The 18408-nt window shown below is 36.8% G+C and overlaps 1 protein-coding gene across 7 annotated transcripts in view; it reads right to left on the bottom strand.

Annotated features, from left to right (window-relative positions):
• LOC117407102 (unconventional myosin-XVI-like) overlaps nt 1–18408 on the bottom strand; it is a 158660-nt gene that overhangs the window by 108342 nt on the left and 31910 nt on the right. For 6 of the 7 annotated variants that reach the window (XM_059029137.1, XM_059029138.1, XM_034011734.3 and 3 more), the window contains exons 3-5: nt 11644–11714; nt 11091–11234; nt 2575–2683 (exon numbers count right to left, since the gene is read on the bottom strand). In XM_059029137.1, the coding sequence (XP_058885120.1) occupies nt 2575–2683; nt 11091–11234; nt 11644–11714 (324 nt within the window). Of the gene's footprint in view, nt 1–640; nt 1077–2574; nt 2684–11090; nt 11235–11643; nt 11715–18408 lie in introns of those variants that run through there. The other variant, XM_059029140.1, reaches the window with a different exon arrangement.

Here is an 18408-nt window from a genome sequence, read left to right as displayed (position 1 = left end):
AACGTACCTGTATTTTTTTCTTTTCGTTGTTAACATCCTGCCCACTTTTTACACTTATAACTTTAAAATCAAAGCTTTTTTTTCAAAATGGCTCGAAAAAAAAAAAAACATAACAAATGCTCTGGCTTTTCTGTTCCGTACCACATTATGGATCGTTATTAATGTGTTACCTATTTCACAATGTGGGCAATAATATAGATGACAAGTAGATATATTGCATTGCACCAGTGGATTCTTAATGATTGTTACTTCACTAAATCTAGTGGCTAGAAATGTGGCATCCCTCATCATTTTTACAATATGAACTAGTAAAAATAAGCAGTGATTGGGCATCTTTCACTGAAAGAATGTTTTTAAGTATGTTTTTATGAATAAAATCAAGTTTGATATTCCTGAACTATTCCTAAACTGAACAGCAGACTGCTAAATCTGACTTTACTAAATAACTACACTTAACTATAATATGGCTTGCTGCTTTTTGATATTAATCGGTAAATCTCGTTAAACGTCGAATTCCCAAAAAAATATGAGTTTGTCTGAAATAAATTTATATAGGATAAGCGTCGGTAAAACCACTCGATATATTTTTTATATTTTCTTACCAAAAATGATCTCTAGTTTGTGTAGTTTTTATACTTACTGTCTGTCCCGTCTCCTTTCCGCTCTGAATGGCTAGGGGTCGCTGTCAATCCTCTCAGTGGTCCGTTAGTACTGTAGTTTCCCTGTCACTGTCATTTCAATCTGCTCTGACAGATCTCGTTGACGGAAGCAGCGCTACAATGCTCTCATTCGCTTAAATGACTGTCAATCATCATGACACACACCGACTGTGCAGTTTCATTTGCCAGCTACAGCACCTGTCATTCAAAGCGCCTACTTTGAAATTAGCAAGTTAAGGTGTAAGTAGGCTTTTGCTAGATATACGGTGACAGTTACTAGTTTGAATTGAAAATGGGGCGCAAGAGGAAAACACTTAATGAACATTGTGCACAATACTGTGACCGAAGTGGGCCCGTCTGCCTTACCTTCCAGTGACTCTGGGTCCAGCTGTGCTAAGCCTGAAAGAAGGAGAGGGGCGGACCTCAGACTGCGAATAATAAATGCATCTGTTCAACTATCTAATGTTTTGTTGCAGGTTGAATATTGTAGCGTCGGGTCTTGCAGTACCGCCGAACGGCACCTTTGGTGTGCTACACTGAACTTGCGGGGTGACCCGGACTATTCCTTTTCTTTTAAATAGTGTAATTATGTGTGTTGGTGTACAGGTGTGTGTGCTGTCCTGTCTTCTCCGCCGTTTGTGTTTGCTACCCTGCGAGAGTCTGAGTGGAAGCGCGTTCAGTGTATAGGCAGTGCTGGCTGCACTGTGATTTTGTGTTCGGTTCCGCCAGTCAGCTGTTTGCGCGGGACCAAGGGTCTGAGCGATTGGTCTGGCTTGAGAGGAATCCCTATTTAGGAGCTGCTTGCAGGCAGCTTCCCTGTCGTGTTGTGTGGTTGGCAATGCGTAACTGAGCTACTTTTTGCTAAAAAGAGCGTTCTTTTGTCTGCTGTTCCATTTTCAATAAAAATGGCAGTTTTAACTGCTTTGAACTGCAATCTGTGCTGTCGTCATTTATTCCGTTCCGGACCAGATACGCCTCCGCTACAATATGATAAAGGGCTTTCGCTAAATAAGATGTTTCTCAATGGCATTAAAGTCTTGTTTTTGTTTGTTTGTTTGTTTGTTTGATGAGTATGATGAGAGAAAAGTACAGCCTTGGGACGTTGAGGAAGTGCAGGCTCTAGTTTCTCTGTGGGCAGAAGTGTTGCTTCAGGAAGATCTCGAGTCGTGTGTCAGAAAGGAGAACGTTTATTACCGAATTTCTGACGATTTGAAGCAAACGGACATAAACCGCGGGTACGGTACACTTAACTCAGACTCAAAAACACAACATTCTACGAAATTTCTCATAGTTGACCTTTATTATATCAATATAAAAAAGGAAAAAATCGAAAATAAAACAATTCTAAACTTATTTGCAAAAATATCAAACAAAAGTCCAACAAAATACTGTACAGGTGTACCATACATACAACTACAGCTCTCGTGCGCTCGCACAGATTATTTTTTTAAGCACCTAAAAAAAAAAAAAAAACTAGAAAAAACAACAACTATCCTTAAACGAGATATCCTTGGCAAGTCATATTTTTAAAACCGGTAAATTCTTTCTAAATAAACGTCGGTATTAATCGTCGATTTGGCAAAAAAAATAAAAATCGAATAATAGCAAGCCTAAGTATAATCAACTGACACATCTTCAAAATGCTTCCAACTGCTCTGATGTTATAACCATCCATATAGATGAATACAGACAGTGATCCTGTCTCCTTACAAGAACTTTTGATCAGAGAACAGCTGGACATAACTGTACTACCTCCCCCCCATTACAGAATATGACAATTAGTTATGGAGTGAAAAAAATGTAGAGGAATGTTGAGCATAGAGAACATTAAAGGTACTCTTTTGGAATTCTGATGACAAGCAAAATGTCCATATTTTTGGACCACAACATAAGTATTTATGCCACTGACTCTTACCATTCTCTTCCAGATGCCTGAGAAGAATGTAACTGGACTCTGTACCTTCCATTGCATAATCAAGTGGAATGTTTCCATTGACATCCTGCAGCAACACATTGGCTCCAGCCTACAGATGTAGATGGAAAAAAGGTAATAAAGGAACATATCCCCAACACCGCAATGTATACACATGATGGAATACGTAATAAATTAAGTTCTATACTATTACCTCAGCTTCTCAACAGTTACATGATCTTGCACCCACTTGTGGATATATATAATTACTATGGTACAATGTTAATGTGCATTCAAAGGTAAATTGTATTACAATAGCCAATGCTGGCAGTATTTAGATCAATGAAATAACAAAAAATAGGCTAAATAAAGCAATATTCTTATTTTCTGAAGAATTAGAAAAATGTAAAAAGTCTTTAGGTTTTCTTTCAACCTTGTTTGTTAACTGAATTCTTATCTCTCCCTTACTGTACTGTAAGTGGACTCTGGAGAACAACTTGTGTAAGAATATCCAATTCAGTGCCACCAGTACCAGTTCCACAAACTGCACCTACTGTATTATCATTGTATTCTGTAAGCAATAGTTTATCGTCTGGTTTCACAGACCCCAATTAGTATGTGTCTTTGATTATATTATCTTAGGTAAAGTAGTCCAAGATTAGTGCTAATCGAGGTCTGTGAAACCATCCATGCTATGTGCTCCTAACAAATCCTGCTAAAGTTATAAGACTAGCAGACAACAGGGCACACTGAGCAACAGTACCTGCAGTGGCAGATATAAGATGGATAATACATTGCAAGTAATGAGGTCTTATTGAATCTTTACTGCACTCAACAAATAGAATTTTAATGAGCACAGCCTCCCAGTCTGAGATTTATGGAGCAAAAAACAGACATTATTGCTAAACCTTTTTGGTAAGCAAGTAAAGGAAACATTGAAATGAAAAATGTACAATGTTTTTTTTTTTATCACTTTCTTAATCAAGTCCCTATCATTAATTCTCCTTAATCATGTATATAGAAAAGTATTTTAAAGACATCTTCTATGATAAAACTGAAAAAAAACTGTAATAACCTGACACCAGTAGAGATGCAAAAATAAATTAAATACATACCGAGATTTCCATGGAAATCTTAGATTAAGCCATAGCCCAAACCTGGCTTTGTCTGATACCATTAAATGCTTTAGATACTTGGAAACACTATATATTTCCACAAAATGTCACACCAAGTATAGCTGCAATATACAATCCTTTCTATTCTTTCTGTGTTGTTATGTGGTACTTTTCTCTTCCTTGTGAATGACAAATTGTTAAGTGGTGGAATTATCGGATTTAATTTCCTAATGATATGTATGAATAGGTATACAAAACCAATCTAAAGTGTACTTAATAATAATTTCTTACAAAGAGGTAAGCTCTAATATTGTGGATGCCATTCATTACATTTTTTAAAACAAAGTTCAGGTTTTTAAAACGCTGACCTGACATACACATATAAACATTTTACAGTGCTTTGGCTCCCTGAATGTGCCAGTAATAATGACCCAGATATTTCAGATAGACACATCATACAGCAACAGTACTGTGTGACTTTGTACAGTTAATAATTATTTGTTAACAATGCAATGCATGCAATCTCATCGTTATGCTTCCCAACATCTTGGCATTCCACCGGTTTAACTAAGGCATCCAGATGTGTTATTCTTTTAAATGATTGCAACTAATGCCCAGTGACCTTCAAAATATAATTTCCCAGATAGCTAGGATAGGGGCATTGGCAGCTCAGTAGCTAGCCAGCATGCTTGCCTCCAGGCTTCATGGTCAGGAGGTTAAAAAGCCATGTGCAGATAGTAATTCCATCCAAACGGAAGTCCCATTTTCAGTGCTCTTAATAAAGATGCCACTGCCTTGTAAAGGAAAGAGCTCCCCAGCCCTAACCTAAAGAAAAAACTCCACCTTAGAAAATTAGGCACAAGGGACGACCAAAAAAATCAGGAATCTAAGCCAAATGCATACAGTCAGGTTTTTTTTTTTTTTATTGAAGTTCAGTAACAATTAAATCAAATAAAAAATATATATTATATATTTAAAAGTATATTGTGCATTGTTTTGAAAATATGGTTGTAAGTTAACTTTTAAAAAGTATACATTGCAACTTGAAGTATGCATGACCCATTCTGATCACAGGCATTTTTAAACCACAAAAGCAGGGCGTCCTCAACATCAGGGTATTGAGCAAATTGGCTTGCATCTACAGTTTTGCTGTTCATTACCTGTATTATTTATTTAGTTTTTTCAGAAATGTTGACAGTGTTCATGGGAATGATGAAATATGAAAAGCAATGTTTTTCTTTTTTTTGTATAGTGGTGCATTATCCATCGCTTTCAACACCTCCACTTTTGTCTGCAAGGATAATGCATGTTTTTTGCACTGGTCATTAATTTCTATGCTTTATGGAAATGGCATTGATGCGTGACTATGGCAACTCGAAATGCAGCAGAGGATCAGTAGTCTCAAAACAGCACTAAACACTAAAAACACTAATGTGGATGCAAGTTAATACATACCGATATTCTCAGCTGCTCAAACTAGGGTAATTCGCTTTATTCAAATTTTTCTTCCTTGGGGGGGGTCTCCAAAATAATTCACACAAAATGGAAATTGGTGTTAAATGAATTTGTATTATAAAAAGTAATTTAAAATAAGCAACTGCTAAAGTTGGTCGGGACCATGTAGAAAATGTGTAGATCCGAGTTAGTCATACCCCTTCTCCTGGCACATCCGACCCGTGAGGGCTCGGTACGGTACGGGTACGGGTGGTTCTCCACTGGCTATTTGTTGAGCCGAGTGAGAACCAAACCGTGAAACTCTAGCCTCATAAGACATCTGAATCTGGCTGCGAACCGAGCCGAGCTAGGGGCGGGGTTAAGGATTTTCGTCATTATGTTGCATCAGTCAGTACACTCCAGAAAGAAAAAAAACAAACATGGCGTGCAGGGAGTGTGATGAGAGAAAAGTACAGCTTGGGCTTGGGACGTTGAGGAAGTGCAGGCTCTAGTTTCTCTGTGGGCAGATTAAAGTGTTACTTCAGGAAGATCTGGAGTTGTGCGTCAGAAAGGAGAATGTTTATTCCCGAATTTATGACGACTTGAAGCAAATGGACATAAACCGCAGGTGCGGTTAACTCACACTCAAAAACACAAAATCCTACCAAATTTCTCATCCTTGACTTTTATTATATTAATATAAAGAAGGGGAAAAAAAGCAAAAATAAAACAATTCTAAACTTATGTAGCATACATACAACTACAGCTCTCGTTGCACTAACACAGATAATTTTTTTTAAGCACCTGAACAAAAAAAAAAATAGAAAAAACAACAACTATCGTTAAACAAGATATATTTGGCAAATCATTTTTGAACACCATTTGTTTGCGCATCTTTTAGCAAACTGAGTTAATTAACAATTAATAACAACTGTATCTCATTGTGTGTGATGTCAGTAGAATGGCTCGGTTGTACAGTGGAAAAGTGGCATCCATTAATTTCAAGGGGGGGGGGTCAAACCTCTAAAAGGAGGGTGGTTTTAGAGGTTTGACCCCCCCCCCCCCCCTTGAAATTCATTATCCAACGACGTGGGAGAAAAAAAAAAGTAAACCCCCGTCCCAACCAATGTAAGCTCTGATCCGTGAGCTGTTTGCTTCGCTGCCCGCCTAAGCACACTTTTAAAAAAAAAAAACAGTCAAACACATAATTAGTTGTGATTGGACAGAGTCCTGTCATTTTTACACCAGATTCAGCCTTCAACTCATTTGATTGGACGTGTTTGCACGTACAGTTCAAACTGATGTGTGATGAGACGTCCAAGTCGAAGATTAATATAGAAATTATATTATTATTATTTGTTTATTTAGCAGACGCCTTTATCCAAGGCGACTTACAGAGACTAGGGTGTGTGAACTATGCATCAGCTGCAGAATCACTTACAATTACGTCTCACCCGAAAGACGGAGCACAAGGAGGTTAAGTGACTTCCTCAGGGTCACCCAATGAGTCAGTGGCTGAGGTGGGATTTGAACCGGAGATCTCTTGGATACAAGCCCGTTTCTTTAACCACTGGACCACACAGCCTCCTATATATAAAATTATAGTTTATAGAAAGTGAGTTTGGTGGTGTCTTGGGACGAGGGGGAAAGGTTACCACGGGGTACTGTGAGCAACTCTCATTGAGCTCTGTATTCTAATGCTGTAACTAAGAGCAACAAATATGTGCCAAGGAAATAAATATTGCTAAGAGGGACAAGACCGGAGTGTGATTAACATGCGTTAAAAAATTAAACGCAGAAGTTAAATCAGATTTTATTGACAGCTCTAATTATTACCCATCTGCAAAAATCTCCATCTCCCCCCACCAAAACAAAATCCTGGCTACACCACTGGTGTGTGTGTGAGTGTAATATATATATATATATATATATATATATATATATATATATATATATATATATATATATATATATATATATATATATCCTTGTCTGCTGGTCGGCAAAACAAAACTGGAGCTCAAGAATTCAGTCGGAAAGGCAATCAATTTCATTAATGCAGTGAAGAGATAAGAGAATTAGCATTGGTGATTGTGAAACAATGTGGCACTTGCCATACTTGCTCATCCATTGGAGACCCACATACCCTCTCTGTCAGCAAGAAAAAAAAGAAAAAAATGTAGGCACTGAGCTTTTAAGATACGAGCAAGGCAGCCTAGAGTATCCTTAAGTATGCCCTTGACAAGTGTTGCTAAATCCCTTTCATCAAGGACAGAGAAATTAATGACTACAGAGTAATGAAGAAAGACAAGCCATCTCTGCTTAATTAGTATGTGCAAAGAACCGTCTGTTACTGACAATATGGCTTTACTTTACTTCTCTTGTTTTTGGTTAAATTTAGCATAGTGCAAACAAAACAAAAAATCACGGGTCCTTGTTCATGTTAAAGATTATAAAGCTAGTATAAATATGAGCTAGCACAAAAGAACATTACAAGAAATGTTGATGCAAGATACATATACATTAAGTACAATGTATGTACAATGTCTGGTCAAATTCAATACAGATCTCTAATTACATTGTAATAATACAATAATTACACATGTGGTTGTGTAGTTACAAAGAGGGAAATAATAACGAGAGAAATGTAAATTCAACACATAGGAGGTCGGTTTAATTTCCCCTTTCTTTTCTTACAGCAGGTTCTAAGAGTCGCAGGGCTAAACTCTTTAATGTATGGTGCATTTCTTTCTCTTCAACCAGCAAGATAACTAAACACTCACAGTCTCCTGATTCAGGCAGGGCTTCGGTGAGGAAGATGAGTTCATCCCATGGCTATCCCTGAAACAGCAACGCCACAACGAGAGCTACACTAGCATCTATTTGACACATTCAGTGGGGTAGGGTGGGAGTGCCATTTTATAAACGCAATAACACACTCCAGAGTGCTCAAATATGGTTCAACAGCACTTGGCTTTGCCTCAGTGTGTGGATACTGAACCATATTTTTACAGCCTGTAGTGTGTTATTGTTTTCATATCTTATTAGAACTTAGGATGGAGCATATGCGTACATTGCTGTTTTGCAGCTATTTCTGCAACTTATTCACAGATTTAATTTGTACTCTTATCTTCAGCTTATTCAAAAGCACTGTGAGTGTTTCATTATATGGAAAAATAAGGTAAAATATTTACAGCTGAATTAAAAGCGTTTTTCACTCTTTCTACTTTCGAGGGAAAACAAATTGTTGTTGCTGCTTTTTTTTTATATGCCATCCAAGAACATGTGTCATTCGAGGATAAGCCTAAGATATATATTTTGTGCAGTATGAGACTTCTCTCCTTTCCTCTAAATGTTCCTTTTATTTTCCAAATTACCTCTACCTATCTATTTAAAAGAAATATCTGTTCCATTTTCTAATTCTCTTAATCCTTTAATCATTGATCATGCTGCCGAGACATAGCATCGAATCAGATATCTTTTATAACCAACAGAAGCACACTATTTAATCATGACCGTTACTATGGTAATATAACAAAAAACTAACAAGAGTTGAAATCATGAATTATTTCAACACCCATGTGTTTGATCATTTTTGTTAGCTGGGTAAATACACTGGCTTATCTTGAATGGCCACACATTGTATTCTGTCAGACCAAGAGCAAGCTGATAGCTAACAGTGCACATTCCTCAACACAGCCAAACCACTTATTTGTTACCTGGAGATTACACAGTTGTTTGTTTTCATTGCTGTTGTAGTTAAGAGGAAAATGGACTTGCTGGTAGTGCTATTACCTCAGTCTTCATATTAAGACAAAATACCTGACCACTTGTCATATGCTTTTAGAATAAAAGACAGTATGACATACAGCATACATTTGTTGCAGGGGTTGACGTTCTGAAGACTAATGTGATAAAAGAAGTGACCCCATAACATTATATTTGTTGTAAAAAAAAAAAAAAACCTAAGAATAAATAGGAAACATATTTCAATGAATACACATTTTATAATAATGCTGGTGATGCACTATTGAGCTGCCAGTCTAGTTATTTCCTTATCCATTAGCCCTGTCTGCTTTAGGGATCACTGAAATTCATATTGTGCCTTTATGCAGCGTTTTAACCAAATCCAAACCAGATCTGATTAATGTATGAAAGGGGCCCATGACAGTCCTTCCACCTTGTGATAAAGAGAGAAAGAATCGATGCTGTAAATCTCCCTCCTGATCGGCAAGGGCGCTGGGTAAGGTTGGTTGTACACTTCCCCATAGATGGGTCGACTCGACGGTGGTCGGAAACTGGAAGTCGGCACACCTTGGGGAAAGTGCATAACTGCAAGTACTCTAAACAACTCCATTGCGATCACACACGGGTCAGGCAGCGATTGGATAAACCATGGCAACGGGCTGATTGCAGGGAGGAGTTCGGTGGTGCAAAGGGGATGCAGTTGCATGCGTACGGCCCCTTACACTGAGATTGCTATCATAGTCATGAGCACTCCCTTCACCTCACAACACCCGCAGTCACCACGATCCTCCAACTTTTGAAGAGCACAGTTTCAAGCACTGGAGACATGGGATTCTAATTGTTATTTCTGGGTTTGCAAAACCCACCGTGTTCCCCCCAATACCATTGTTTGTAGAGGGGCAGTTTTTGTGTTTGTATTTAAATAAACACTGACATTTCTGGAATTGCAACAACTGTTTGGACAATCATTTACTATACCACTTGCATCATTTTCACACGCACCTATCCCTTTAAGAAGCTCTTGACTTGGCTACATAGTGACCCCTCCTGGGAATTGAGTGGCTGGAGAGGCAGCAGCAACAGAGGGCTTTTCTGGGATGCCTGCCTATCAATACCGCCTTCTGATTTTAACTGAGCCATGGCCAATGTTTGCCAATCCCTGTTTTTGATCTACTGCCAACTTTGCAATAAGCATCAATCTGCCAAAACCATCCCTACCCCCCCAGGAGCCACAAACAATCCAATCACTAAGGAACAAGCACAGCTAAGCTCCAGATACGTGGCACATCCGCACACTGGCATTCCACCCGTGACTGACTGAGGAATCAGGCTTGCAGGCCTGTGATGCGGAGCCTCAGCATGAAGCGTACCAGTGTTTACAAAGATGCCCTACCAGCTGGAGGACTTGAGCAATGGCTTTACTCTCAACTGGAATTGTTAAGGGAAGGAAGTGCACATCCTGGCAGAAGCAATCACAGTGATCAACCAACCTCAGCACTGCATAGCAAATAGAAACTAGAATGCTGGCAGTGAGAAAGCACATGGCATGTACAGTGTTATTAATATACAGTAATAAACCACTTTACGCAATAACTTTTTTTGTCTTTGTTTTAGAATGCTTCCAGATTAATGTGAAAACTGCAAATCTTTTATTGCTTACCTCCCCTCACAAGAAACCTAGGACTATTCTCCCATGTGACGATGATAATATTTCTATGACCTTGTTTGGCACTAAAATAGGCATTACTATAATACAGTAGAGCATGTGTGGAATAGAAGATGTTATGGTTGGCACGGTGCATCATAAGGGCACTGTCATAACATGTGCTTAATATGATCACAACAGCGCCACCTATCATGTCACAACAGCAATAACAACAATAATAATAATAACAGATGCAGTTTTTTTCCAGATTGACACATGTCTCATCCACCTTTATCTATCTCACTCACACTATCCCCTAAACAATGATCTTACCAGTGGATCCTAATACCTCTGCTCTTTAACCATATTAACCCTTCATGTTTTTTCCCCCAAAGCTAATGTATTGATCCACTAATTAACAATAACTCATAATAGAAATACAGTGAAATGAAATCTGCAAAAAAAAAAAAATAATCTAAATTTGAGTCCTACTCTAGCAGCACTGGATGAAAAAACTGATGATACAAGACCATTTTCCTTACTTTAATTCATTGCTTTTCTGACTGGAATCTGCTTACCAGTAACAAAAGCAGTACAATGTCCCCATTGTCACAGGCACAGGCCACATGCAGCGCAGCCCAGAAGTCCTCATCCTGCTGGTTGACATTCATTCCTCTCTCAATCAGAATCTCTGCAGCAAAGGCATTATCATATCGGGCACACTAGAACAATGAAGAAAGGTCAGATTTAAGCAGTGATAAATGGAGGTTTTGCTTTATTCCATATGGTAACAACAACATTCTTATACTATACAAGGTGTTTTTTTATCCTAAAGCGAGGAGACTTGACAGGAGACATTTTATGCATAATAGAAACACCATAGGTTGCAGGTACTTAGATGATCAGTACTTTATCCAAATCAAAGTAATTGAGTAATGATTGAATAGTAATGGTCAATTATGCAATATTCATTAAACAAATCATTAACCACAATGTTTACTTGGTTTCTTATCATTTTTACCTCATGTGTCTATAAGAGCATTGGAATTTCTTAAAAAAAACAAAAAAAAAACATTACATTAGCTTCCTCCTGCATTGTGTTTTTACTCAAATAAAATCATAAGTCTTTACCAGATGGAGCAGGGAGCCTCCAGAAGAAATGAGTGCATTGGGATCAGCTCCATCCTTCAGCAGCCTTAAGACTGAAAGATTAAAGAAAACTTAATGCAGCAAACTACTGCTTTCCCGCGCTTCATATCATTGGGGTCTTAATCATTTTATTATCATTTTGTTCTCCTTACAATGGTCCCAATTTTTTGTACAGGTATTGGAAGAATATAAATGTATGATTGAGATTTCAAAATAGTAAGGATTTGTAATGAATTGGTATCTCAGCCCATAAACTAAATGGAAAGGCAAGATGAACGTATTACCATTCAACTAAAGTACTAGCTCTGTAGTCGAGAGGTAAGCATGCGTCTTATGCTGATGTCAGTGTTAGGAACTCATCAGCCACTAGAAGGAGATGCATTACATGTTACATTGGAAATAACTTACACCTACAGTAACAGCAGCATAAAAATAAGGACCCCTCTTTTGTACTTTTTATATTTCATTGCCATGTCACCTGTGAATAGCTTAACCTCAAAGAAGATTTTATTATACAGAAATGCCAGTCCAATGATGCCTCTGGGCAGTGGTTAGCTGTTTGCCTTGGTTTTATCAGGCAACAGTAGGGGGTATTCCCAGCCAAAAGTCTGAGGGAGGCATGATGCCTAACTGTGACACATTCCTATTGATCATCGAAAGCTTGTGGTCTTGTATTGAAACGTGATAATAAAGGGTAAAGCTGGTCTTCATGGAGTCAAGGTTCTATATACAGACTAGCACAGATGAAAAACAGGCAGACCAACACAGATGAAAAACCACAATGGACTAGATTCTCATTTCTTTTGACCCCAGATAAGTCTATCTGGTCCAAGGTATGCAGAATCCCTTCTGCCATTCTCTTTGTAATGCATTATTTTAAATTCATATCATTTTCTTTTAAGGAATTACACACACTTTACACAAGACACTTCACTTATTTTTACCAACTCAATACTCCTACATTATGATAGGCATTGTGAAAACGTTGCTTTAAGTGACCTAAATAAGAATGCTACCTCAACAGTTAAGGTCCCGATTTGCTACTGTTATAATATAAAACCACTTCAATATTAAGGTCCCTGTATTCAGTATTATGGCCACCATATACAGTTTGAAACGTTACTGTTAAATTTCCAATGTAATACGACCAACATGCTGTGAACTATCAAACACTATGACATATGTTGGTGTCTTGATTGGCCTTAATAGCAGTCCATATCAAATCTCCAGTAAGAAATGACTTAACAGACTACCTTATGGCAAAATAACCAGTTGTTATATCAGGACAAAACATGGCAGTGGGACAATAGTTATCCCTGTAAATCCACTGACAGGAAAGAGTTGTTAGCGAAAGGGTTGTTAGGGTTGGTAGTAAGTCAGGGGTGCAAATTTGGCACTATGGCGCTAGATTTTAATACCAGGGTACCTCATATAACATGAGCAACATTACATTCTGGTACCAGCAGACATTTGTATTTTTTGTATTAAATTTGTATTTTTTTTCATTTTTATTCCTTAGCAACCATAGATGGTGATAGATTCTCATTGGGACTACTCACATGATCCACCCACACTCATCCACATACACAGCAGAGAAGGTTCGTGTCGTGTGGGAAAGTGGTAGCAAACATGTCGCAGCGCACTTTACACAGTTATCAATTCAATCCTTGTTCAGCCAGTCAAAAAGGTATGTGGGCAATAGTAGACTAAACAGGTAACAATACATTGTAAAATAATGTTTCATGTTTGCAAGCCTCTTCAAATTACCCTGAAAGTTAAACTGAGCTAGTTTATAAACACATTTTGTTTATTCATGAGCTATTGTTTCGTTTATATGTCGTTTGGGCTACTCAAGTCTGCCATCTTAGGTTTCTTAATATAGGAATTTTGGTGTTAAGCGATTATATATATATATATATATATATATATATATATATATATATATATATACCGTTAATCATTTTGTTAATTAGATTTGTTTTTACCCAGTAATATTTCTGAATGGAATAATAATAATGACAATTAAAACTACATCAGGTAAACATGATTACAAATATGGGTGTGATTAGATATGGGGTTCATTTTTGGGTTACCACAGCAGTCTTCTATTCAGGGATGCCTAGATAATTAGTGAGCATGTTGTCTGAGTGAATTTATCTGGCAACAGACTCCCCATCCCCAGTTGTACTGCTTTCCTAGGGTCACCATTCTACTTCTGAGATGTCTTCCTCATTAAAATATGTAGCATATTTTTGTGAGTAGATGTTTTTTATGACAAAATATGTTATTAATTGGTGAAGAAGTGTGCATTAAAAATGAGATGTTTACTGAAATATGACACATCTGATTTTCACATTGTCTCATTTATCTGTACATATACTCTTATTGATTTTCATATTACCAGTACCTTATTTATCTATACATATACCCCTTATCGATTTTCAATTGTAACTGCAATCCTGTTGTGTTTTGTTTAATTTTAGTACATAAGTTTACTAACCATACATTGGTAACCCTTTTTATGAAGTGATCCACATGCGTGAGATTCATGTGGATGAAAACTACATTTAATCATACAAACAGAAATTGCTTCTGCCATCTACTTTCATCTGTCAAAACTCAGTTACCATGAAATCAAGGACTGAATATAATAAATACATATTGTGTGTCTTGATTTAACTTAGCCTTGAAAAACAAACTGTATGTTCTATTAGGAACAAAAAAAAAGTAAAATAACTGTACATCTATGCAAAGCATCTGTATGTTGAAAACAAATCCCACAAGTTCGCCAGTGCTTGTCTTGACAATGTAATGTGGGGAAAAAAACAAAACAAAAAAAAAACAGTTTGTGATATTGGTCAATTTTATGTGCTGAACATAAGAAAAGTAATCAGAATGGAGTCAGAGGCAACGGAATCAATGCCTTAAATATTCCGTCCCACACTGCAGTGGAAAAGAAGTCGTTTTTTTTTTTTTTTTTTACTCAAGCTCAAATCTCCATATAATTGAGTTTGAAAGGTGCCTGTTTGCCAACTGTATGGAAATTGAGGTTAAAACTTGAACACTAGAAGGCTGTGCAGCTCTACTGGTAACAAAGTTAATGGCCTTAACAATTAACACATAAAACCCTCCTAATAATAATAAGTTGGTGCAGAGATTACACTAATCATTCATACAACACGAACATGTGCTTATCTGAGGGAGTGCACTAGAGTTACACAAGAGTACATTTACATTCATTACAGGATCCAAACCCTGTTCAACCGTTAATTTAACCAAATGCTGAACAGCCAGTATGACTCAGAAATAAAGAATGCTTAATTTAGCCAAATGACAACGACAAAGTCTATTGCAAAGACAGAACAATGGGAAATACATTACTACTGCTAACATTTTGTGTTCATGTTTTTTCTACCAAGTAAAATGTCTTAATCATTTATGTTGCAGGTTGATCACTATTGCAGCTTGGATTTGGGCGGGTTACTGTTCTTAAGTCTCTTCCACTCAAATACCAGGATAATAGGCAAGTGCACCCTTAGGCTGTGGAGAAGCCTAACAGATAATAGGAGGCAGACAAGTTGGTACTCTGTGTGAGTTAAAACAAAAAAATAACCCTGTTTCTATAAGTGCTATGGCCCATAGTTCTCTGATTAGTTGTTTAATTACATCTGTTTTTAAAAAGTTTTTTTTTTCTGTTGCTCAGGTTTTCAAAGCTGCACGTTCGTCTGTTTTAAAATGGGTTTTATTTTAGTTACTGTCTGAAAGCACGACATTGGGTTTTATGTTCTAGTAAAGCAGGGCCTTGTGATTGGTCAAAACATTATCAGTATGATACAATATACTTATGAAACCATGTGGGATTGAAAACCATTCCTTTAAACTGCACCCCTGGTATCATGCTTATATCAGGGCTTTCTCATGCAAATCTCAGACATCTCCAGAGGTGCTCCATAGTTAACCAAAACATTAAAAGTATCCTGTCCCTGTCATTGTGATCCTTTCAGTTCATAAAAATGTGTAAAGAGTACTTGAGAACCAAACTCCTCATGCTAAACACACTTATTAATCATGTTCACCCCATAAAGAGCGACATGGCGCTGCCATATGGAGTGATCCTGCTGCTCTGAGAGTTCCCAGGTGATCTGTGCCCTTGCCAAAGCCAAATTGAACCCCAATCACCAGGAGTCTTCCGCAGTAGCCACCTTGAGTGCAGTTGACAGTGGCCTGTGCTGCCAAGCAGCTGGATTTTTTTTTAATTTATCACAGCACCTGGGGCTGTTATTTGCTCCTAATGAGTATTTTTTCTACTTCCTTACAATAGTAATTCCAATGTCAGACCAACAGGAGAAATTGTTTTTAGAGAACAAATATTCTGAATTAGCATTCCAAAAACAGCACTTTTATTATTATTATTATTATTATTATTATTATTATTATTATTATTATTATTATTATTATTAGTGAGTGTAGACCCAAGACTTTCTTTATAAGTGTAAACATTCACAAAATATTTGCTAATTTCTCAGACATGTACTCAAAGTAGTACCTTGTATGGCAATACAAGGTACTACTTGAAATCTTGAAATGTATTTTTGTTTACGACTGTAAGTCGCCCTGTTTAAGGGTGTCTGCTAAGAAATAAATAAATAAATAATAATAATAATAATAATAATAATAATAATAATAATAATAATAGACAATGTATGACAACTCTTTTCAAGGATGACCTACATTTGAAAAAAGCCATTTACATCTACCATCCATGATTACTCAATAGTAATGAAAATAGTTTTAACATCAGATGACAGATAAATGCTCACACATCACTCTCCTTAAAGTATAGAAGACCTGTGTCTCATTACAGTCCCATTGATTTTGAGGTTAGTATGTATAACATAACCAATGAAAAATAAAATTATATCGTTCAGTTATAGCCAACATTAAGAAATAATTACATTTGCATTCCAATGACTGGATGTGCTTTGATAAATGCATGGAGATTTTATGCAGGAAATAAATTATCTTAGCTCATCAATATTGTATAACTAATACCCCAAATATTTCTTCCTCACACAAAACTGAGGAGGACAGGAAATGGCAGTGTTGTCCTTTTAATTATTTGGTAGTGCTGTAATTTGCAAATACTGTAAATGGGCACTATTCACAAAGCTTGTGTGTTATTTAAATGATGATTTTTTTTTAAAAAGTCTGTTTTAGAAATAAAATGTATTCTTTAAAGCTGTTGTTGGCTACTGTGGGCTTCTTTGAAAACAATCAGCAATAGTTTAAAAAATATATAACTTTATTTATTAAACGGTCTGTTAAAGCTCTGTCCATAGTGCAGTATGTATATGCAATATTTGTATAGTCATTCACAACAATATAAGTGAAATAAGGGTCCCTTATTTCTAAAGCTTAAACTTCTTCTAGCTTAAACTTCTTAAAGAAACAGTGAAAACCAGTTTAAAGAATATCAATATTTAGAAAATGCATGGACATGATTTTAGGTTGTAAGAATTAATATGAAAAACATTTTAACAAAAATTAAACAACAAAATACACGATAAATGATCAAGGACAGAAAGGTTTAATTTACTGTGCCAACAAAATAGAGTTCAGTGACATTGCCATCTGTGCACCTCCTCATAATGACTTTTTAGAAACTGAAAGCAATATTGTACTCATTGTGTCAGTGCTATTGCCGGTAGCATGGGGTTGAGCCAAAGAGTCTGGTGTACAAGCTGTGTTTGCATTAGACATGGAACAGACCCGCTTTAGTTTTTCCTCAGTTATTCAACGGACTTCCTACTGTTCACTGCCAGACATGTTTAATATGGCTCTGAATCGGATTAGTTAAACTGTCAAGATCAGAAATAGGTTTCTAAGATGTTGTTCAAAATGGCTGACCCTGTCCAAAATGTAATTTGGCAGAAAGGAGCCACAGTATTACTCTGCTTCGATTTCACTGTTTGGTCTCCCTTTGCTAATTGTTTAATTAATACCTTTATTTAAAACCTGCTGTTAAAATGATTTAAAATTAAATGAAACAGTGACTTCTTTCCCTCCAATCACCATAAAATCCAGTGCACGTTTAAAGATTCAGCTAAGAGAAAGCCAGTTAACATTGAACCTAATGTTCCCATACACAGCATTCACATGGCGATTATTAAACTCTTCAGTGGCTATCTGCACATTAATGTTTCTGCTCCATTATACGTGGGACATTTTGCTGGAGTCATCACTATCTGAACGTAGCTAAATGAGGTGGAGCTCCAGGCCCATAATTTAATCTAACAACACCCATGAGTTTAAAATCAGGAGGGGATGAGGAAGTCCATTAATGTTCTACAGCAGCAGCCTGCTTTCCAACTCTTTTCATCTCATTGCAGGGAGACTCTTAGTTGAACCTCCTCATTTCTATGAAAACCGAACATGCAAAACCTGCAAACTGAATAAAAGTATTACATATTTCAAAACGTCCAAGCCATAAAGCCATACCTTTTTAATAAAGTATACATTCTGGTTTAATCATTTAAAAATTTAGGGTTGAATTCAAATCCAAAAATCCCACCAAGTTTTCTTTAAACTAGAGGTACTGAATATTCAAAATGATCCCAACATTACAATGGCACACAGAATCCCACGCAGAGCATTTGCACAAACAGGACTCAATGGAGTTCAACGTGTTTGTCAGCAACATGTAAACAGCTTGTAATAGCCAATCTCACTGTTTAGCTTTAGACTGCT

The sequence above is a fragment of the Acipenser ruthenus genome, chromosome 8 (genome assembly GCF_902713425.1).
Source record: "Acipenser ruthenus chromosome 8, fAciRut3.2 maternal haplotype, whole genome shotgun sequence".
Taxonomy (NCBI): domain Eukaryota; kingdom Metazoa; phylum Chordata; class Actinopteri; order Acipenseriformes; family Acipenseridae; genus Acipenser; species Acipenser ruthenus.
The sequence above is the reverse complement of the archived record's forward strand: the minus strand, read 5'-3'. Positions and strand labels throughout refer to the sequence as shown.